General features: G+C 38.3%; 1 protein-coding gene across 2 annotated transcripts in view; it reads left to right on the top strand.

Annotated features, from left to right (window-relative positions):
- The window catches only part of PTCHD4 (patched domain containing 4), a 163,062-nt gene that overhangs the window by 46,328 nt on the left and 92,311 nt on the right, over positions 1 to 24,423 (top strand). For both annotated transcript variants that reach the window (XM_070419367.1, XM_070419366.1), the window contains exon 2: positions 9,600 to 10,080. In XM_070419367.1, the coding sequence (XP_070275468.1) occupies positions 9,600 to 10,080 (481 nt within the window). The remainder of the gene's footprint in view (positions 1 to 9,599; positions 10,081 to 24,423) is intronic.

The raw sequence follows: 24,423 nt of genomic DNA, 5'->3' as shown, positions 1-24,423 counted from the left end.
CCAATCCACTGTTCCTCAGGCTAGACTAGTAGCCAAGCACTTTCACTATATCAGCCTCACTTCACTACACATACGCCTGTCTCCTCCTCCTCCCAACAATCCAATACCAGATGGGGGAAGAGAGGGTAGTTAATCTCCTTGGAGGAATAATGCTGTGTGAAGCTGTAGTTTCCTGGTGAAGCTTCCCAGCTGACCCCTTATCATGTCTGGCCTTCCCTATGCTCTCTTCCTTTGATTAATAGTAATATACTAGCTAATTAAATGACAATTCTTTTGTGAAAGACTCACATAAAATAGTAATATGGCTTCTTATGGAAATTTTTGGGATAGAGTCACAAATATGAGGTACAAAGAAACAAAATGTTTATTGTTTCTTTGCCTCACATTTAATATAAACTCTAGCTCTACTTCCACACATTGTTTCTTAATTTGTGCAAATATTTTACCTGAGTAAGGAGAAATTACAAATATTTATCCTAAGTAAAACCAATACAGGGGAGATAATACTCATGAAATAGAAAACTGAAGCTAAAATGAATTTTACTAAGAAATAAATTAATTCATCTGGGCTGCTGAGAGATGATTTACATCTAGGCAAAATGGGGCAAATTCTTGATCTTTTTCTGTTTGATATGAATTCTCTCTGGAAACTATTCAAAGAAAGAGGGAAAAACGCTATTGGGTCCAGATTTAAAGACAACAAAACCTTCTTGTTTCTATGGAAATGAACACGGGTCATCTAGTGTTTCTCCTTCCTTCTTATTTCTTTTTTTCTCCCCCTCAGGGCAGATTTCTCCAGCCTACTTTGCAGTATCTAATGACTTTCCCACAGATGAATCATTAAATACAGAGCTAATAAGACCTTTAGAGAGAATGTAAGCCAAAGCTTTTATTTTGGAGATGAGGGAGTCGGCATTCAGAGAGGTCAACAGCATGTCCCCTGTCGCCCTGATGTAAAGTATTACAACTGGAACTTTCAACCAGGTGTTCTGTTTCAGTCGTTTGCTGACAAATGTGAAATAATCTTAGATGGCTAAGTGAATAGACAGTCTCACTTACATGTTGAAGTCATGACATATATTAATAAGAATAACATGCAGCACTTTCTGAGCATGATTCTAAATGTTTTATGTGTGTTAACACACTTGACCCTCACAATGTCTTAGGATTCTTATGTTAACCAACAATAAAACTGAAGTCCAGAGAGCTTGAGAGATCTCCACAGTAGTCAGTGTGGACGCTGAGAATCTAAGCAAGACCACTGAACTCTTGAGTCTGTGTGCATAAGTGCTATATGCTTCCTTTTATTCAAGTATGTCAAAAAATTATTCAAACATGTGTGCAGTGGAGTTAAGAGCATGAGCATTGGTGTCAGAAAGAAGAATCAAGTGACCAGCTGTGTCACTTAGGAGCTGTATGACTTCACTCACATTGTTTTCTCTCACTTGGCCTTGTGGCCTAGGAAAAATCACCCCCTTTCTTTCATGGATATTATGGCTAGTCAAATAATTAAAATGACATAAGGGAGATTAAGAGAAAATAAAATTTAATATATACACATGGGGAACTCACATAAGCATGACAATTCCAAAGACAGTAAGGCAAAATGAGGTACATTAAGTCCCCACTTAATAGTAGATTTTTGGAAAATGTGACTTTAAGTGAAATGACATATAATGAGACCAATTTTACTATAGGCTAATCGATATAAACAAGATTTAGGTTCCTACAGCATATTTCTGTCCACAAAACCATCACCAAACTTCAAAGTTAGATCCAAAACATTTCTGATATTAAACATTGAATTAAATGTGAGCAATACAACCCTGACCAGCATTCTCAGTGATTAGAACGTTGGCCCTAGCACCAAAGGATAGCAAGTTTAATCCTCTGTCGATGGCAGGTACATGGGTTGCAGGTTCTATACCCAGCCCCAGTCAGGGACATGCAGGGGGCAACCGATAATGTATCTCTTTTACATTGATGTTTCTCTCACTCTCTCCTTCTCTCTCTCTCTTCCCTCCTCCACTTCCATCCATTCTCTCTAAAAATCAATGGAAAAAGTATCCTTGGGTGAAGATTAACAAAAACAAAACAAATAACTGTGAGTCATACATATATTTAAGAAACATTAAAAAAATAAGTAAGATAATGATTTTCCTACCCACTTATTCTAGTTCAGAGTCATGGGTGTCTGGAGACCATCTCAGCAGCTCAGGGAGAAAGGTGGGAGCCACCCTGGACAGGATGCACTTCCATCGCAGGGCCACTCACACCCATACTCACTAAAACTGGGACAATTTAGACAAGTCCACTCACCTCACTTGCACATCTATGGGATATGGAAGGAAACCCGAATCCCTGGAGAAAACCCATTCAGACATGGGGAGAATGTGCCGACTCCACACAGACAGTGGCCCCAGCTAGGAATTACTTTTTTTTCATCAATGTTATATTGAAATGGCATCGACTAAAATGACATTTTTCAAGGACCTGTTGTATATGTGTAACAGTCTGGACTAAGGAGAAGGAGGTAAGGACTTGGGACTTTCAAGGGAAATAAAGCAATTCACCTCACCTGGGAGATGAAAATGGTTAATGTTTAGTAAACAAATGTTTTCTGGAACATCTTGAGACAGTGTGACATAGAAAGGACTTTGATTGAAGGGCCGGGCTAGTTCCCAGACTAAACTATTGTTTCTATGGTACTAGCTCCTCTCTGGACCAGACCTTCTACCTTAAATTCTTTAAGGCAGTTAGAGGTAAGGTCAAAGGTTCTTCCTGAGCCTTCTGGACCTTACAAATAACCAGCTTAAAATAATCCATATCTCAAAGGGGCATATTTGGGGTGGCAAACTCTACCCCCCTTCAGCCTCTGTGTCCTCATTGGTGACTTGAGGCTCCTCCAGTATAGCACCCCCATCAAGGAGTGACTGAAAAGAAAGTTCTTAAGTCTTGGAACCGAGTTGGCCATGTGTTAAAAATTTCCAACCAAGGCAAAGTTAATTGATATGCTAGTGTGTTAAACATATTTTATATTCTTACTAGAGGCCTGGGAATACATGCACCCCGGGCGAGGAGAGGTCTCTCAGCCTGGCCTGTGCCCTCTTGAAGTCTGGGAGCCCTTGGGGGATGTCCAACTGACAGCTTAGGCCCACTCCCTGAGGGAAATGGGCCTAAGCCATCAGTCAAACATTCTTAGCGCTGCTTCAGAGGCGGGAGATGCTCCTGCCACTGTCACTGTGCTCGCCAGCTGCGAGCCCAGCTTCTGGCTGAGCGGTGCTCCCCCTGTGGGAGCACACTGACCATCAGGGTGCAGCTCCTGCGTTGAGCATCTGCCCCCTGTTGGTCAGTGCACATCATAGTGACCAGTTGTTCCACCATTTGGTCGATTTGCATATTAGCCTTTTATTATATAGGATTTCATTTCAGCAACACAGAAAATTATTTTTTAATCTTCCTCTTTGAAAAAAAAAACCAAGAAATGTATGATTGCACTCTCCTAGCTTAGTAATATGCATAAGAATTTTAATTTATTCTTTATCAGAGCATTTTAATGCTTTAAAGCTTTCATTTTGAACATGACTCTTGATTTTTCTTTTTAACTAAAGGAAAATGAACTTGCTTTCTCCGTATTTGCTGTGTTTCTACTAAACATGAAGCTCTAGAGACATAATTCAAGATTGTTGATGATTTTATTTAATCCCACTTTATGTGTATACTTGATACTGAGAATAAATCAGAGCATAAATTAAGAAATATGTATGAGGAAAAATGTTGTTTAAACAAACTAGCAAACAAAAAAGCACACACACAAAAAACCTTACAATTCCTTTAGAAATATCACTATCTACCATACATAGGAAGGTACTAGTATTCTTGTCAGCAATAAAAGCAACTGACCATCTAAAAGTTTCCGTCATCATTACAGGGTCTCCCTCATCAAATATTAATGAAATTTGAATTGCAGTTGCCTTGGGCAGGAGCTGTGTTTCCAAATTGTCTTGCAGTCATAGCAAATATCTTAATGCAAACCTAGTGCATACATTGAGCAGATATGACACTTACTCCCTATAATATCAAAGCATCATCAAGTAAGTTATTTTCTGCATAATTTTTATAACATTAACATCTCTTTCCTCTTGCATCTCTTTAAGAATTTATTCTTTGATCATATCTCCGAGAGATTAATTTTCTTTTCCACTCTAGAGGTGTAGCTTGCATGGGAGTAATTTTAAGAGCTACAAAGTAGTAACTATAAACTAAAAGTAGTAACTGTAAACTAAAAAAAGACCTAAGGAGCCTAAGATATATATTTTTTTTCCTGGCATTACTGCTCCTAGGGAGATAATGTGATGAGGTGCTTCATGGCCGTGAGACAGCATCGTGACCTGTACTTCCACTGATTCACCTTGGGACAATTTACCTACCAGGGACTGACTCAGCTGACATTTTATTCATGCTGCATCAAGAACCAGAAATACTGCAGGGGCCTTCCGACTGAGCTCTTTCCTTTAGAGTCATCTGACTCCCTAAATCATGATCCACAGAGCAATCAGAGTGAGCACTTCAAAAAGTAAAGCATGCTATCCCCCCTGCTTAAAACTCACCAAGGCTTCCTTACCACAGGACAGTTAAGTCCAACTCAATATGCCTCTCATGGCCCTTACAGAAGAGACCCTGCTTTCCTCTCTAGTCTCAAATCCCACAATTTCCTTCAGTTCTTTGAACATCTCGTGCTGTTCTTTGTCCCAACCACAGTGCATACAAACCCTTTTTCTGGCTCCTCACTAAGTCCCCTTGTCCGTTGACAGGCTTACTGCACATTATTAGTGTGCAGAGGAAGTAGAAGAGGAAAAATATTTAGGGGAAATATTTCACTAAACTAAGCAGATTAAAAAAAAAAGGATAAAGTTTGTTTTCTTCTGTATCATCTCTAATTTCTATGCACACCTCTCTTCATCTGAGGTCCTACTGTCCTCAAATACTTTGAGTTGTCTCTTACTTCTCCCCTTCTTAGCAAAGTAGTCTCTAAAAAGTAATGTTACCACACCTCTGAGTGAACTCACTGAGTTAAATATCAGGCTTTGTTCTAGGCCCAGGGAGATTATCAGTAAGCAAGATAGGAAACATGCCAGCTTTCAATGAACACACATTCTCCTGGAAGAGACAGAAAAGGAATGATTAAATGATCAATGGAGAATCACTACAGGTAGAAATGGTTAGTAGGAAAGAAATAAAATAGGACCATGTGATGGAGTGATTGCTGGGAAGGAGGTGTCTAGTTTATACTATGTGATTCAAATAGTCTATTAGAAGCTGAGATCTCCATAAGGAAGTAGCCTTGGCTATAAGAAGAGAGAAAAGCGTTCTAGGCAGAGGGTATAGTTGATGCAGAGGCCATGAAATGAAAGTTAACTTCAGGGAGTAGGTGAAAAGGCAGAAAAGCTGGTGTAGAATTCGTGAGTGGAAGACTAGGAGAAGAGGTCTGTGGGCTCAACCAGCAATGAGCCATGCAAGGCCTTCCAGGCCTGGTAAGGGGTTCTTATTTTATTCCTGGTACAAGTGGAAGCTAGTAGAAAGTTTTAAATGAAGAAATTATGTGATTTTATTTAGAACTGGGGAAATATGTTCCACCTTTAATATGGAAAACATATTGAGGAGGAGTGGAAGTGGTCACAGGATATGAGTTGGGGACTTCAATTTATCTCATCCTAATAATGACAGTTCAATTCAGTGAAACACTGAAAAAGGAGAGCATATGATAGTAATATGTTACCATCTTGTCATATTTTTATTTTAAGATTTATCTTCATTGAGACATAAAAGTGATTTTGCACTCAAAGGAATTTCAGAATTTGTGTAGGAGGTTTCACTGGGAAAGGAGGAAATGAATCACCATGTGTTAAATGGTTGGCTGTTGGTTTAATGGAGAGGAAAATATTGGGAAAAGGGGATCTTCATGTAAGATAGTTTTAATAATAAAGAACATTTAGTGGAGAATAGGGGCCAGCCTGACTTCCCTGAAATCACCCCATAGAACTCTGGAAAGTGCTGAAATTGAGGTTGTCTCAGTTGAGTTGGAACCTTGTGTTCATCCCTGGGACTGGCAGATTTGTCTTCTTAGAGCCTCTAGTTGCTTATTTAATTAAACAAACCAGTTCTACCCAATGAGTGGAGTAGAATGTAAAAATAATCAGTTTATGGCTCTATTAGATGTAATGATAACATTCTGACATTTAGATCTCTCCAAAGTAGCTTTCTGGACAGTATTTTCATAGAATAACTAGAGGCCCAGTGCAAGAAATTCATGTACAGGTCGGGTCCCTAGGCCTGACAGGTGATCAGAGCCAATCAGGTTCCCCAGCTCCCTGCCTCCTCTTTCCCTTGCCGCCATCTGTGCGCTGCCACCGCAAGGTACCCCACCTCCCCACCTAGGGAGAAGAGGTCTGTGGGCTCAACCAGCAGACCTCTCTCCCTCAGGGTCCCATTGCCATGTTCCGCGCCACCCCATGGTGGTCAGCCCACGTGATAGTGAGTGATCGGACTCCCGGTCTCATGGTCGAACTCCTGAGGGGACACTTTGCATATTAGCCTTTTATATATATGAATAGAGCTGAAAATGTCTTCAGTGTCATAAACATTTACTAATATACTCATGTCTACTCACTTTATAAATAAGAAAAGGGAACACTAGGAGGGGAAATGAACCAGACAAGGGTTTTTTATCCAAATAGAATGAGATGCACACAGTGATTCAGGTCACATGACTCCTGATTATGTATTCTCTCTATTAAGCCTACCTAGCTTCTTACATGTCCAGAGGATAATTACAACATATGTGATATTCTTTCCTTTTTCCTCCTACATAGAGGCACCTATACTGGTTAGTTTAGGAAACTGAATAACTCTTCTGCCACCCCTTACAAAATAATATAATTCCCTTTACAAATAATGTATAAAAGTATATTTCTCAAGACTGTACTGAGTACAATAATTGCACCAATGGCTTGTCTCCAATGTGAACCATTCAATAGAGCTTTCAATTCAAGGACATCCAAAGACCTTGCTTATTTTGTTCTTGTTCATGGAGTAAAGCAAATTAAGAGAGAGAAACTCATTCTATTTGTTGCTTTGATTTGAATATAATGGAATGAAACCATATTTTTTATGAAATAATAAAAAAATGAAAATTAGGCCACCTCAAAAGGGGGGTAAGCTGTTAGCCAAAGCCAATGAAGATCAGTTATTTAATAATCTATATTTGCCTTTTTAAAATTTTTACTTTTGTCCAGATACATTACCAGCAACTTCTTTGATCCCCTATAATCTCCAAATGAGGCCTAAGGGATGCATAAATCTTTGTTCTGCCACTAAAGATCCCTCAGAAATATTTTTTGATTATGAAAATGAGTAAAGATACGTGGAACTGTACATCCTCAAGTGAATATGTACAGCTTTTAAAGTAATCTTTCAAATAATCAAAAGCACAACTCAACATCACAGATGTTGTTTTCAAAGAAGTAGAAACCAAGACTGGAACTTAAAATTATACCAAGCTTAAAACAAAAGTAAACAAGCCTAATTAAGGGTCTATGTTTCCTGGACTGAAAGACAGGAAACTATATTTCACAATCTCTCAGTGTGAGTCAGGATTCTCACACCTTTCTCAAAGCTTCTCCACTTTTTACTTACAGCTCATCGGAGAACACAGGGGGTTTCATGGAGATAGAGCTTTGTGAACCTACAGCTGGAATTTTAGTTTGATATTTATAACTTAAAAAGATGACTGGAAGTGGGAGATAAACCAAGCAAAGGAAAAAAAAAAAACTCAATCAAATTCTTACTTAGAAATATATTGTTCACTTACAGCTGGCCAGATTGAGTTAAACAGAAAGATTATTTCTATTGAACATGTGGAGAAAATATGGGTGTGTGAAGTGACTATAAAATTTCTTTCTCTTAATTCTGGATGATGCTACTAACAACATTTGTACTCTCTGTAAATTTCTCAAACTTTTGTGTTGCTTTTGGTGCATGTTAAAAATACAAATACAGCCCTGACTGGTTTGGCTCAGTGGATAGAGCGCCGGCCTGTGGACTGAAGGGTCCCGGGTTTGATTCCGGTCAAGGGCATGTACCTTGGTTGTGGGCACATCCCCAGTGGCGGGTGTGCGGGAGGCAGCTGATCGATGTTTCTCTCTCATCGATGTTTCTAACTCTCTATCCCTTTCCCTTCCTCTCTGTAAAAAATCAATAAAATATATATTAAAAAACTACAAATACAAGCAAGAACTTCAGATACAGGTGTCTGTACTATGCAAGTCCACAATAACAGTTTGGTGAAAATAACCATGGTTATGACGTTGTTGGTTTGTTACCCTTCTGTACTATCCTTCTAGAAAGATTTGTTTTCTGCTCTGAATCTACTCTTTTATATTCTCTTGAGATAAATGGCTTGCCTGATCTAACAGAAACAGTTTATTTATGGCATAAATTGACCTTCATACCTGTGTCCCACTCAATACCTGCATTTTAGATGTTACCCATTTTAGATGTTATATTCCATCTTGCAACGAGCTATTGGTTTCAATATTCCATCTGACAGCCATTGGCATTAGAGTAAATGACACTGTGGCAAAAACAAAACAAAACATAGAAAACAAAAACTGATTAAAATGTAATAATGGCTGTCATGGATTTTGTTTTAAGTGGATGAGAATCAGTGTCTGACTCAGGAGTACCTTAAACAGGAGGGATAAATATCCTACTCTTATGATCTTGTCTACTCTACCTTATGTGAAATTCTGAAGTTGTGATGACTTTTAACAAACCCACTTGAAATGTTAGCAGTCTCATTTAGGGGGTTTGTCCACTGTATTCTATGGGAAAGAGGTCAACCTATGGTAAGACTGAGGCATGTATTCAGAGGGAAAATTATAATGAGTGAATAGGTGCTCATATCAGATTTCAAAAAACATTTCAACACTATCAACAATATCAAATTGATTATAAAAACAAAACAATATTTTCTTCTACTTGTTCTGTGATATGCCGTTGTCTTCCCAGAATATAAAGGATGAGTATGGATGTGTATGTAAAGTTTGTGTGTCTAAGTGTGTGTGGTGTAGGTGTGTGTGTTAACCCTAGAAAGTTTAGCATCTATTTATTAAGTGAATAATTAGTTTAACTTTTGAAATGTTAACTCATACCATGCTTCATTTTTGGCTGAAACTGAATCATAAAACTTGATCCACATTAAGGAATTACAGTGGGTTGTTACAGAAGGAAATGGTGGCAATGAGGGTATGGATGAGATCAAAAAAATATTCATGCCCATTTCCTATGCATGTGGCAAGACTTGTAGAGCTTCATAATTCTCTTTGCATCTTTTCTAACCCTGATCATCTTGCATGGTATTCCATGTGGCTCCCAAAGGCGAAACATAAAATCTAACATGTCACTCCACCCACATCAGTTCCACAATTGCTAAAGCCCGTCTCTGCCTTCCTTGTTCTCCTTCACTTAGAATAAGAAGCTGTCCTCTAGAATATGCATCTCTCTTGTAACTTACGTCTCCCTTTGTTTCTGTTTTCAAGGATGGGAGGAACAGTTTTATTGGACACCAACTGGGCGGGGTAGTAGAAGTGCCAAACAGCAAGGACCAACGGGTCAAGTCAGCCAGAGCCATTCAAATCACCTACTACCTCCAGACCTATGGCTCTGCCACCCAGGACCTCATAGGGGAGAAGTGGGAGAATGAGTTCTGTAAGCTTATGAGGAAGCTCCAGGAAGAGCACCAGGAACTCCAGCTCTACTCTTTAGCATCCTTTAGCCTCTGGAGAGACTTTCATAAGACCAGCATCCTGGCCAGGAGCAAGGTCCTGGTGAGCCTTGTGCTGATCTTGACCACAGCCACCCTCTCCAGCTCCATGAAGGACTGTTTGCGCAGCAAGCCCTTCCTAGGCCTCCTGGGGGTGCTCACAGTGTGCATCTCCATCGTCACAGCAGCAGGGATCTTCTTCATCACTGATGGGAAGTACAACTCCACCCTGCTGGGAATCCCCTTCTTCGCCATGGGTAACTATCCATCCTTGTGGTAATCGGATTCTTACCTGTTTGGGGCCAGGTAGTACATTTCTTGAATTCTCAGGTGGAAGTCTGATTTCATTTTGTATCGGTGTGTCTGCGTGATTCGATACGATTTTACGTGGGGTGGATCTGTTTCTCCTTATTGTGCCTGTCAGGAAATTATGGGCTGACCGTTTTTCCATTTAGGTTGAAGAACTGAATGCTGTCAAATATTTTAAATTGCACAATACTGTAATTCTCTACTCAACGTCTTTGAAAATTATAGGTCACAGATTGTGGAGTACAGATTTAGGGAGATCCCAAAGCTTCAACATTTTCAAACAAAATTTTATAGTTTATATTTATGGGCATCCTCCAGTTGTTGATGATAAAATTTTCATAGGATGAAAATTTTGAGAACTGTTATGTTCTAATCTCAAAGAACTTCTTTATTAAATATTAAGTCACTTCAATTTTTTTTTTGCTGACAATATAATTCATTTCCCCACATCTATATAAAGAAAACCTTCCTGCTGCCAATTAAAAATATGTTCATCTCTGATGAAAAAAATTAATAAGCATCCTCAGTTAAGATTATTCCTTCTTGCAAGTTTTCTGCCAGGCATACATAAATGGTCTAGAAAATGGTGTGTGTGTGTGTGTGTGTGTTTGCAAAAGATAAGATCAAGCCTTAGAAGGAAAGTGAGTGATGGTTCAGCAACAAAACTGATGGAGCTTTTCAGAAAAGAGATGATAATGGGGATAACTGTGGTGCTGCAAAAGAGCCCTGTCAGATGTGATATAATTCCCTACATGTAGTGATTTGGAGGATGAGCTGTAAAAATGGCCTCTAGGTGGTGAACTGACATGAGCAAGAGAGCATCAACTCTAAAGTAATTGCCTTTCACTCCCCAGGTTAAAATCAGCTCTAAATTACAGTTCTATTGTTAGATGAAAAAGACACAGGAGTGTGGTCACAGAGTCCTCTAGGTGACCTGGCCCCTTTTTGTTTTCACCTAACAAGTGTCTTCAATAACAGCACTGGAGAGTGGATTCATATTGTAGGTACTGAGACCAAACTTCTTCATCTGGAAACCCAACTTCGTTGTGGTCCTATTAAGTTAGTTCATTTAACTGAGCCTCAGTTTCTTCTTTTATAAAATAAGAATAATTATTCTAACATCTTAAAAAATTTGTTTGTTGAGCTTAGTAGGCTATACCTAAAGCTAGTAGCACATAGTAAACACTCAATAAGTATCAATACATTTTAGTGGATAAGCTGGTGTGTTAAGTGTAGAGGATTCAATGTGAATAGGAAACAGCCCTCGGTTTCAGGAAATGAAAGTCTTCCTGTATTTTGCATCTCATCTTCAAATGCGTGTTCATCTTGTTAATAAAAAGGGTATTTCTTTTTCCCAAAGAACTATTTGAAAAGACATTTTGCCAGTGACAGGATGAGTCTAGATTTGAACCATTTAATAGTTGTTATGTTTTTTGAGCTCAGGCTCTTTACTTGAAATAATAATATCAGATTCATAAGAATCGCACAGCATGAATCACAAATGAAAGGTGACTCATTCCATATGACGTCATTCATCTTTGGGATAAAACTGAAACTTATAGACACAGACAATAGGATGGTGGTTACCAGATAGAAGGGGATTTGAGGGTAGTAAAAGGGGCCAAATGCATGGTGACGGAAGATGTTTTGACTTTAGGTGATGGGAACACCATGAAATATACAGATTATGCATCATAGAAATGTATACTTGAAACCTATATGATCCTATTAAATGTCACCCAAATAAACTTAATTTAAAAAATAAGAATAAATTTAAAAAAACATTACTCATTCAAGATTGGAAAATCAGATACCTTAGAGCCTACTATGGCTTTTTTACTAAAACTGGTAGTAATAAAGTAGGCAATGGAAAAGTTTATCAGAAGAGTCTATTATACATCAAAATTTAAATTTCATACAAATAAGAAGAAAGCTTGTCTCTTGTGATGCTGAATTGCAACATAGGCTCTACAAAATCAGAGTGGTGTTTCCATCCCTTAAAGAAATAATAAAAACACTGAAAGCCATGATGAGGGAAAAGGCCTGACACTGCAACACACACTTCTCATACTCTTTTCTCTCAGTGACTCTAACCCTGGACAGTACGACTTTTCTTTCATACTCTTTTCTCTGAGTGACTTTAACCCAGGACAGTGTATGTGAAGAATTTAGGAAGCCTTTCAGTATTTCTGCAATTCAAACCCTTAAAATATACCAGAAGAAACATTTGTGCTATGTTCTGAAACATAACAATAGACATGCAAATATATACTTATTTAAAATATTTGCTCTGTCAAGAAGGAGGTTGTTTTGTTGTGTTTTATTTGTTTGTAAAGTAAAGATCCTAAGACTGAGAACTAGTGAAATGAAAGGAATAATACCCAGCACTAGGAAATCTGGGTTTTCATCTCAGCTTTTCCACTATTTTCATACATTTTGTTGCTCAAGTTAGTATAGTCTTTTGCCACTTTGTCTGAGTTCTTCATATATTAAAAGAAAGATTTTGAAATTTTGAAGATCCTACAATATTATTCATTTCGTTCTTTAACTGGGGTTAGAATTTTATCATTCCTTTATAAAAACAATGAAGGTATATATTATCCACAAATATATAATCTCCATTCTCCTTTGTTGACTGCTAGTGTGCGTGTTTTTGGGCAGACACACATGCAAAGCCTTAGACACACAAAGCCTTAGACACAAAAAGCACACCTCGATGAAGGTGGTGAGGCTGAATGTAATTTGAGCATCAATAAGTTGAGTTTGGCAGATATATATCTTCCAGAGGTACACACAGCATTGGTTAAACTAGTCTTTTAAAGGATTATAGTTAACAAGGGCTCAAAACTGCATAATCCAAAATCAGTTGTGTGTAAAGGAAAGAAGTCCAATTCCTTTGGTAAACCTCTATTTCTATTCCCATTTTCCTACAAGGATTTCTCTGAGGCCGTGATCATGCGCTCTATTATGTTCTAGGATTCCAACCATTCATCCTCATTAGAACTTATTCCTGTAGCTGAATAAATATGTCACTAATGGTGTTCTGCTCTTCAGTCATCTTATTTTTGATGACCTCACTTCCTTCTGTACTGCATCTGCTTGTTCTTTTTTGTGACCATTCATCCACTTAATATACCCAAGGTCATTTCAGAGTCATATATACTGTTCCTCTATATCCTGCATTTTTTAAAGCCTGTATCAATTTTTATACTTTGTCCTGGTGTCCCCATAAGTAAATTTATGTTTATGTGATTGTATATTACAGGTGTAGGTTTAGAAAAGATTATTTTAGGCATATGTATTTTATCTAGAAAAGATATCAGAAAGAGAAATCCAGACTTATAATATATTTTTAGAACCATCTTAAATTGCCCCATTTAACTACTGCCTAATGTCCTCTCCCAATTCAAGCATAAACTAATGAGAATGCCACTAATTTAATTTATAACCAGTTGTCAGCACTTGTTTTAATTGCATTTGCTTCATGTGGATGTGCCTTCTCTTTATGCAAGGAGAAATATGAGCTAATATTGCACACAAATGCCAGGCTGGTTCCTGCTTGATCTTGTTGGTCTTCTGTGGCTAGTTGCCAAGGATATTAGTAGCCTTGGTTCACTATTGTTTTTGCTGCCCATCCTGAGTTTGTTTTATATTCTAGGAGCCTTACTTTAGTCCGTTTGATGCCTCTGGATCCATGCAGATTACTTGCTTTCTCACATGAACTCAGAGTTTCCAGATATGAGACTTTCATTCATCATCTAAAACTGAGTTTCATATTCATTTATTTATTAATTTATTCAAATATTTATTGAGCACCTACTATGTTCCAGATATTTTGGGTTCTATAATAAAAAGCATCCAATAGAACTCATCAAGTTGTTGTTAATATAGATTTTACATTCTAAGCCTGCACAGAGCAGCCATCAGACAATAAGCACATCTAATATAAACGATGTTATATTATTGAAAAGTGATATAAAATCTTACATAATAATAGACAAACATGTAAATTAACTGTCCCTCCGCTACACTCACCAGCCAATCAGGAGAGTATGCAAATTAACCCAACAAAGACGGTGGTTAATTTGCATACGAAGGGGCAAAGCGGCAGAGCGAAGACTGAAGGCTCCATCCAGAGCTGCGGAGACCGAAGGCTCTGTCTGGAGCGAAGGCCTGGGTCCCGGGTGCTGAGGAAATCTGGTACCAGCAGCCAAGGGAAGGGAAGGCCTATTGCATGAACCTCTTCATGCACGGGCCTCTAGTATAAACATAAAACAGGATAATGGATCAAGAGCACAGGTGGTAAGAGAAAAGCTTTTTAAGAAAAGATGAACTTGAAGCAGAGAGATTAAATGATATGAGTAAAGGGCCACATGGCAAGCTCAGAAGAGAGTGTCCCTGACAAAGAGAGCTATACATGCAAAAGCTTTGAGATGAACCTTGCATGGTGAAGTTAAGAAAGAGAAAGAAAGAGAGTGTGGCTGGAGCAGAGTGGGCAATTGTCTGAGTATTATAAGAAGGGGTTGGGGGGAGTACTGTATGGCCAGGTCATATAGGGCACTGAGAACTTAGGACTTTAGATGGAAAGCTATCTGAAGCATTTGAGACAAGAGAGTGTGCTCTGACTTAGACTTTTAAGCATCTTTGTGCTACACATTATAGCTATTATGTTATAGCATCTTCTACTACAATATGGAAATTAGTCTGTAATAGAGCGAGCATGGTTATAGGGAAACTGTGTAAAAGGTTACTGGAAAATCTTCATGGGATATAATGGTGGCTTGAAATAGTGTGGGAGCTGTGACAGTTGTTAAAAGGGATTAGACTCAGGATACATATTTGAAAATAGAATTGACAGGATTGGCTAAAGGACTGGGTATGATGTGTTAGAAAAAGAAGAGTCAAGAATGACCCAAGCTTTGAGGACTGAATATCTAGTAGAAAGAAGTTGCCACTTACTGTCATAGGGAGATTGTGGGAGGAATAAATTGTGGAAAAAAATATCAAGAGTTTTGTTTTGCTTCTGCTAAGGTAGAGATGCCTATTAAGCATCCAAGTGGGAAAATGTGGGGTTAGCTATATAAGACAGTATGGAGATTGGGTTCAGTAGTAAAATTTCTAAGTTGAAGCTGAAAATGTAAATTTTGAATTCATCAAGGCACAGCTAAAAATGAAAGACATGGATTCTAATGAGATCAACTAGAAAGATAAATACAAATGGAAAATCAAAGTCTGAAATCTGATCCTGGGACCATTTTAATGCTTAGAGATTGGGAAAATGAGCCCGATTCAGAAAAAGACACTAAGAACAATCAGGCAGTGAGATAGCAAAAAAACCAAAACACCAAAAAACAAGAGAACATTTTTCCAGCAGCCAAGGAAAAAGTATGTTTCACGAAGGAGCACAGGATCAATTGTTCCAAAAGCTGTTAAGAAATTGTGTCCAATGAGAAATAAGAATTTTTTTATGTGGCAATTTAAAGGTCATTAGTGACTTTGACAATATCTGCTTTGGCAGAGCGCTGAGGGTAATTTCAAGGGATTCGATAACACTTGGCGTATATCAAGTGAAGATGATGAGTAAAGATAATATTTTTCAAGGAGTTTTGCAAAAAAGGAGACTACCAATGATTGCATGGTGATGGGAATGTGCAGTAAAGAAAGAAAACTTCATAGTAATGCAGAGAGAGAAGGAAATTATGGAAGCAATGTCATCGAGTAGGAGAGATGGGACTGGATTCAGAGCTCAAGTAGAGCCATTGGCTTTATATAAGAGCGTAGACAGCTCAGCTACAATTAAGAAATGGAAGGCAATATATATGGACAGAGCCAGATAGATTGGTACATGTGGAAATTATTTTCTGTGGCTTCAACTTTGTCAGTAAAATATTAAGCAAGTCATCAGCTGAGAATAAATTTGGGGAAGGAGATGTTGATTTGAAAAAAGTGAAGGGAGTTTGAAAGAATCACTTTGGAAAATTGGAGAGTGAATTAAAGAAGAAAATTTAAGAGAATAACTAGGAAGCACTAAGGGTCCATTTGAAATCTGTGTACATGAATTAAGAAAAGAAATCAGTTACCATGATTGCTTAGTCCCTTCCCCTCCCCGCCCAGCCTTATAGTATAGCTGTTTCAGGAAAGAGTTGAGTAGGCATTGAGATGAATTTGATGAGGAAAAAAAAGAGAGGGTTTATAGTGTATGCAGAGTGACTATATTAGAAGATTATGAAAATTATACTGATTAGGGTTAGCTATACTACCTAGACTATGTTGCAATAACAAGTAATGGCTTTGATTTACATAGCCTAACACAACAAAGATTTATGTCTTTTAAAAAATATTTTATTGATTTTTTTTACAGAGAGGAAGGGAGAGGGATAGTTAGAAGCATCAATGATAGAGAAACATCGATCAGCTTCCTGCACACTGGTATGTGCGCACAACCAAGGTACATGCTCTCTGACCAGAATCGAACCCGGGACCCCTCAGTCAGCAGGCCGACGCTCTATCCACTGAGCAAAACCGGGTAGGGAAACAAAGATTTATTTGTTGTTCATATTGGAGTTTGGAGTGGGTCAGAGAGCTCTCTTGAGCACCTCTTTATGAACAGGGAGTCAGTGATCCAGGATACCTCCATCTTGCAATTCTGTCTCCTCAGTTTGTGCTCCTAGTCCAAAAGGGAAAAGGTAGAGGAATCATACCTATTTGTAACTGCAGCCAAAGTTACATCTCATCATATTTTATTAGCCAGAACTGGACAATAGCCATCACCTAACTGCACGAATGTGTAAAAAAGGTAGAGAGCAAATGGATTATTTTATGAGCATCAATTGCCCCCTTTCACAGAAACTAAGCCAAACAATAAAAGCAAGGAGAATTCATCCTTCATCATCATCATCATCATCATCATCATCATCATAGTAAAAAGCTGATTGGGCAAAAATATTCTCATTTATTGTGGGGTCAGAAAATTGCTTTAAGTTGGAGTCTGCACTACCTATTGCTGTAAAACAATCATGAAACTTTGTCATGTAAAACAACAACCATTTCATTATGCTCATGCATTCTGTCGTCAGTAATTTGGTAAGGTCACAGTGGTGTCAACTCTCCCCACCTCCAGGATGTCTAGAGTCTCAGCTGAGATGGTTTAAATAGCTGAGAATGACTTGAATGTTGAGGGCTGGATTAATGGATAGACCACCCCCTTCCAAGATGGATTCTTTGTTACGTGGTTACCATTCTAGGATTTCTGAAGGACAATCTGGGCTGGAACTGTTGAATACTGCCATCTGAACATGGTGTCTTCCGCATGGTAGTCTCAAGGTAGTCAGACTTCTTTTATGGCGGCTTCAATGAAAGTGTTTTCCAATACTTCAAATAGTACTTGACCTAGGGTAGACAATAAATTCATTAGGAATGAATGGATAAATGGTTGCATAGTGTTGCTCAAGTGGGTTATGATCTATTAGAGAGTCATTAAAGTAAATTAATGTATTATAATCCACATTTATATTTTACTTCAAGAATAAGGAATAAAAAGGAATAGGAAATATTAGAAGGTATTGAAGTAATATAGTATTTTTGTGTCAAACTTTTATTTCAATTTAACATATACAGGTATAATAGATCATGATATAAATTGTATTTCCTAATGTGAGCCACAAAAAAAAAAGTTTTAGAAAAATTACTCTAGAATCTTCTTTGGACTGATGCCCTAAGCAGATTATGCAGATACGTGGAGATATATTGATGGGGAGAACTCATCAGAAGCAGAGGTAGCAGCTCCACTTGGTCCTGCTGGAGGCAGTATCTAAATTTAGAAAGGGGCAGGGTAACCAGAGACAGAAGGTGGCTCCTTTGGGGCACTTCTATTTCCCCAGGTGTGAGCCAGGAAAATAGCATATAGTGGGTCCTCTCAGTCTTGATGGTTGGCTGTAGTTCTTTAATGATTATGTTATAGTATTGGAAATGTTTCTCCACAAATTGGTTTTTGCCACAGGACCTGTTTTACTTAAGGTCCTCAAACTCATCAAAAGCCTTCCTAAAATAACCCCATTGCTGGAACAGAAATGACCTTATTATGATATCAAGAATGTTCAATTAGAGCTGTTACTCAGCCCATTAATTGCAGCCACCTAGCTTTTGGTGATAAAGTTATTTCCTTTGGTGATAAAGCTATTTCTTTCAGTGATAGAGTCATTTCCTTTAGAAAAGGGTCCACCAATGATGTGAAAATCCCTATGCTTAGAGCAGTGGTTCTCAACCTTGGCTGCACATTAGAATCACCTGGGAATCTTTTTAAAATCCTGATTTCTGGTCCTCATCCTCCGGAAATTCTGTTTCTTTGTTATGGGGCGGGGCCACAACATTAGTAACAAAGAAACAGAATTTCCGGAGGATGAGGCCCAGAAATCAGGATTTTAAAAAGATTCCCAGGTGATTCTAATGTGCAGCCAAGGTTGAGAACTACTGGCTTAGAGGCTTGGAGTCAGAAGAGTTGGAGTCCAGTTCAGTCCCTTCCTCTTACCTACCAGTGATTTATTCTTTCTGAGTCTACCATGTTTTCTCTTGCAGAAGATGAGGAAGTCAGATGGATTGTTCTTTAACATCTCTTCTACCTTTACTCTTTAATCAGCGAATCATTTATTTGAAGCTTACGCTATATGTTACCTCATCTAGATTTTTGTCTCCTTGAGGCCTGGAACTGGGTCTACTTGGAATCTTTTCCAGTGTCTAGTCCAAAGTGTGCATAGTATGCATTTTGCAAAACATTGACTTATGGATGGCTTTGTCCTGTTAAAGTTCTTATAACAAGGAAAGTCTAAACATTTGGTTGTTTCTAGCTTGGCTATCTTAATATCTATTTTTTATGTTATTCTTTAGTTTTAATTTTTTATATTGGTCAGTTCTTCTATAGTATATGTGAAATGGACCTCCTGAATCAAACATTTTTAATTAGTTAAGATATTGGCTCACTAACTGGTTTCTGTGGACTTTGAAGGAAATGGGAAGGGAGCAGATCTTGGCATAACAAGTAAGAAGTTGAATTTTATTTCAAGCATTTAAGGTTGAATTGACTATTATGTAGTTTTTATTGTGTAGCACTGTCCACCATGAGTAGTAATTATATCCTGCCTCCTTAATATTCTGCATTTTCTTTGGAATCAACCTTCATTTTTTGTACTTTTTACTGCTAATGAGCATCTTCCAGTGGTAGTTGGAATTTAGGAATGAGGAAGAGAACTGTTACATAATACAGTTTGACTCAGAGTGAGAGGCATATGGACCCATTTTGGTGATCTTTTTTTATCTCAGGAGTAGTTGATATGCTAGTTTAGACTTTTAAAATGGAAAGATTGATAAATAAGCCATATGCTGCCTAATATGTTCTGCCCTTGTTTCTTACCTCATAAAATCAGATAATAAATCAGGCTTGAACATTTAAGCAGACGGGGAAATGAGAAAGACATCAATTTATCCAGCACATGGTAGAACTATTATATGCTAGGTACTACCACCTCTCTAGCATGGACATCTCAGCCTTCCTCAAATACATGCCTATCACAAGCAAACTTAACCATTCTCATTAATTGAAGTTGACTTGCCACATCAGAGCAGGCCAAGAAAACATATTACCGATGCAGGGAGCTGCAGTTGCCAATCAGAATGGGATTTTCTGAGGAGCTTCATCAAGGCAAATACTGCATCAAGGAAAATGCTGCAATTTAAAATCTTGAAACTGGAAGGGTGAAGAGCACCAAGACTTATGCCATTGCTTTTTTTGAGAAAATCAAAGTCTCATCTAGATTAAAAAAAATATATTTAAAAACTGGAGACTTACTTCTTAGATCCAGTTATTTTTTCAAGACCATATTTTCATAGCCTGATATTTAATGAAAAGGAAAATTTGCAGAGAAACATAATATAAATCCTTTGCTGGTTTAAAGATCGTAGAGGCCAGCCTTAAGCTTCTGAGAACTGAAGAATCCCGGTGCACCAATTCCCACCTGCCTTCCTGGGACACTGTGTTTTATGTACCGTATGCCTCCAGTAACCGTATGTCATATAGTTTTTTGTCCAGAAAAATTCTATTACTTAAACCTTGGCTTATAGATTTTATGTACTCTGAGAGTTCAACTTAATATAAAGAAGATCCTGCTGTTATTCCTACTGCCTCCCCACATTGACTTGGCCTAAATGGGAATAAGAATATATCCTGCCCAGTGATTGTTTCCATTGTAAGTATAGCATCCTAAGCTAAATATTATCTATATATATAAAAGCCTAAGCGACCTTCTGACTGTTAAACTGTCCAACCGGTTGCTATGACACACAATGGCCACCAGGGGGAAGACGCTCCAACCGGTAGCTATGATGTGCACTGACCACCAGGGGGCAGACATTCAACGCAGGAGTTGCTGAGCTGCGATGACTTGGCAGCTGCGGTTCTTGGGTGACGCACCCAGAACCAGAAAGGAGGGAGCCCGATTCCTGGGCGTGTTGCCCTAGAACTGCCCTCTCGCTATACAGTACTCCTCAGGGATATCAGAGAGCCGGCTCTGGCCCATCCCCACAGGCCAGGCCAAGGGACCCCACTGGTGCACAAATCTGTGCACCAGGCCTCTAGTATTTAATAATATAAAACAGTCAAGTATTATTTAAGAGTATTTATTAATAGTATTTTAGATGACTTAAATAAAAGTATAGAATATAACCATAGTAGTCAATGTAATAAACCAAATAATGAAGGAAAGGAAATATTTTTATCAGAGAGAACTAGGTATACAATTAAGTTAAGCTACTTTATAGCAAAAAAACCCAAAACACACAGCAAAAACAAAGGGGGAGAGAGAGGAGGAAACAGGTTAGATGGCTCATTTCATTGAGTATAACCTAATCAAGATTTCACACAGAAAAGAGAGACTGATGAAAGGTTCCTAACTTGTAGATTTTGGGTAAGTCTGTGAGGAACATAGTAATGACTCATCCTAATACTTAACAGTAAATCAATAAATTTACTCTATAATTTTACCACTCTCACCTTTCTTTCCTCTGTCATGGTTAAGCAAGGAGGCAACTTTATATATTTAACTGTGTTGGCACAATATTTCATGAATGATAAGTGCTCAATAACTATTACTTGAATAAATTACTTATAATTTCACTAGGTCACAACAAAGATAAAGGTTCTTTTTTTAGAAATGAATATAAATCTGTTATATGAAATTATGTGTGTTCTTTTAAAAAAATGTAGAACAATGGCTTTTACACAAAGCCATTGAAAGTGATGATACAATGAGGGGATTTTGGATTTCCAAATATGAGAATTTAACCTAAACATTGAATCTTTTGTTTGTTGCTTCATGCAACTTCAAAGTATTCCCATGGCCATTTTATCATGAAAGTTGCTTCCTTATTTGTCCAAAAGTAATGAGTGCAGCTGCTTCTGTTAAATAAGGAAATAAAGTCACTAGATATTGAGGCCCTGAATGGCAAGCTGGGACTCTCCTCACAGGTTCTTGTCCCGCAAAGTTTGAAGAATAAAATTGTTGGACTAAAATATTTTAAGCAAAAGTGTGGAAGGTTATTGCAAGTGTATACAAACTTCCCCTGGTGAGGGGTCCCCTCTCTCTAAAATGGAAAAAAAACCTAGTTCCATGAGTCTCTTTGTCTATGGCAGTGGTTCTCAACCTTCCTAGTGCTGAGACCCTTTAATACAGTTCCTCATGTTGTGGTGACCCCCAACCATAAAATTATCTTCGTTGCTACTTCATAACTGTAATTTTGCTACTGTTATGAATCATAATGTAAATATCTGATATGCAGGATGTATTTTCATTGTTACAAATTGAACATAATTAAAGCATAGTGATTAATCACAAAAACAATATGTAATTATATATGTGTTTTCCGATGGTCTTAAGTGACCCCTGTGAAAGGGTCATTTGACCCCCAAAGGGGTCACGACCCACAGGTTGAGAACCGCTGATATATATGTTTTCCGATGGTCTTAGGTGACCCCTGTGAAAGGGTCATTCGACCCCAAAGGGGTCGCAACCCACAGGTTGGCGACCCACAAGTTGAGAACCGCTGGTCTATGGGTTTATAAACACTCATAGTTTCTTTGCTTGTTCATTCCACTTTCTAGTTGGACCTTTCCTTATGTTATGTCCCCTGTTCTTCCCTAATTGGCCACTTTCCCCTTTTCCCTGCATGGTATCAGTTTCAAAGTTTCAAAGCTCACCCAATGGCCCCTTCTTGTTCTTCTCCTTATCTTGTAACATTCTTGTAAACAATCTGGCAGCTTGGAGCTGTATGCATTCCTCTCCCATGGACCCCCCTTTCCCTAACTGCCTCTTCTGTCTCTAAAATCCTTTCAACATGCTGCAGGCATTCTGGGAATCTAGGGACCCAGGCTCGAAACCCAGTGTGGGTTCTTAACTTTTCAGAGGAAAGAATTCAAATGCCAGCCAGCATAGAGTGTAAAGTGAAAGGAGTTTATTAGTGAAACAGTGAGACAGAGAGCTAATCCACAGACAGAGCAGCCCCCGTTTAGCAGAATTTGCTTCCTTTATTGAGGTCCCTTTAATTTAATCGGGGGTGGGTTGGTCAAGAAGGGGGAGGGCTATTCAGGATCTTCCCTGGAAGTGGTAGAGATTTCTCAGAGGAGTTTTGTGGACCATTTTGTGTCTTTATACGGGTTTTCTATTTCCCTTTGAAGAAAAAATCAAAAAGCCTTCTCACTATATGCTCTCCAGAATATGCAGGCTCAAACACATATGAAGAGGCAGCTGCATACATTCAGTGTCAGTTTGAAGACCTCAATAAGAGAAAGGACTCAAAGGAAATAGACACCGCTTCACAGGCGCCACAGATACTAAGAATGTACAGGTTGTTTTTGATGCTGTAACAGATGTCATCATAAAACATAATCTAAAAGACTGAGGTCTCTTCTAAGTTTTGCCATGAATGGTTAAAACGCATCCTCAAACCAAATGAGTACTTATATGTGGATCTCTCTAGACTAGAGTCTTACAGCAACACAGAATGTAATATATGGCAAACACATCTGGACCTGACCAAAGTTGTTCTGTTTTGTTTTTAACCTAAATAAATATGTGAAAGGTGGCCCTGCAGTGTAAAATTAAGGGCAGTGTTAAAGCTGGGCTCTAGTGTATTGATGATTTCTGTGTAAGTATAAATATGCAAATGTGTGTATACATGTATTTATAACTTTCATTTTCCATATTACTTTTAGGTTTTAAGAGTCACAACATATCATGAGGCTCAGGGTGAAATTAGTCCATGTTGGATCAAGCCGGTCTCTGCTCAGTTTTAAGCCATAAATTCGGTGGGGACAAGGGTAGTCTTATTTCCTTGTTAAAGGTTTCTGTAGCTTTTATTGACTGCCGCTGTTTCATACCGTAGCTCAGAACTATTCTCAACCACAGAGCCAAGGTAGAAACCTGTATCACTCCATTTTCCATCCCAATTTCCTTGATTCTGTTACCTGATCTCAACTTGAGCCTGGCTCTCCTTGGGATGCGCTGGGGACTACAAGCCTTGGAAAGAATGGAGCCAGCAGACACCTGGCTGTCCCTTCCTGCTTCTGACCATGCACTTCATATTTTTACATGACAATTTTCATAAAGATTTAGTTTGAGGAAGAATTCCGGAGGTTTAAAAAATGTTTGAAAACTGCTAGTTCTCTACCATTTTATTGTGCCTCCTTCATAATTTACTGGAAAGTAAAAACTAAACTTGAGATAAACTAAGTTTATTTTACAGCCTGAGTGACTGTGCTTTGTTCAACTGTTATACCCACATACTTCCTGTCATCATTTTACTAAAGCATTTCTAGAGGTGTGATTTCCGCTTAGGACCTGCAGTTTCCCTGTAGACAAGCCAACCTATTTTTAAGATGCAGAAAATCTAAAGGCATGGAGGCAATGACATCGCATGGTTGGCTGGGGGAACTGAGTGAGGCTGCCAAGAGACTCCAAAGGGTAGGATTATTTCTAATTTTACTGTATTGCAGGTTGGAATGTCTGTCTCACCGGTCAGGAAATTGTCTTGTAAAGGTACAGGGCTAGACCTCGATTCTCAATGAAAGAAGCCCATTCATTAAGTTGACAAGAGATAATATATTAGTCAAAAATCTCTCTTCTGGTAACCTTTTCAAAAAGTGGTTTACATATATCCCCTAACTATCTTTTCTCTCTTGATATATATAAAAGAGACCAAGCATTACTCAGAAGGTTATGTGATGAGCATGAATTAGAACACAGTGA

The sequence above is a fragment of the Myotis yumanensis genome, unplaced genomic scaffold (assembly GCF_028538775.1).
Source record: "Myotis yumanensis isolate MYYU_CA2020_CCGP unplaced genomic scaffold, mMyoYum1.0.hap1 SCAF_6, whole genome shotgun sequence".
Classification (NCBI taxonomy): Eukaryota; Metazoa; Chordata; class Mammalia; order Chiroptera; family Vespertilionidae; genus Myotis; species Myotis yumanensis.
This window is presented reverse-complemented; position numbering and strand designations above follow the sequence as displayed.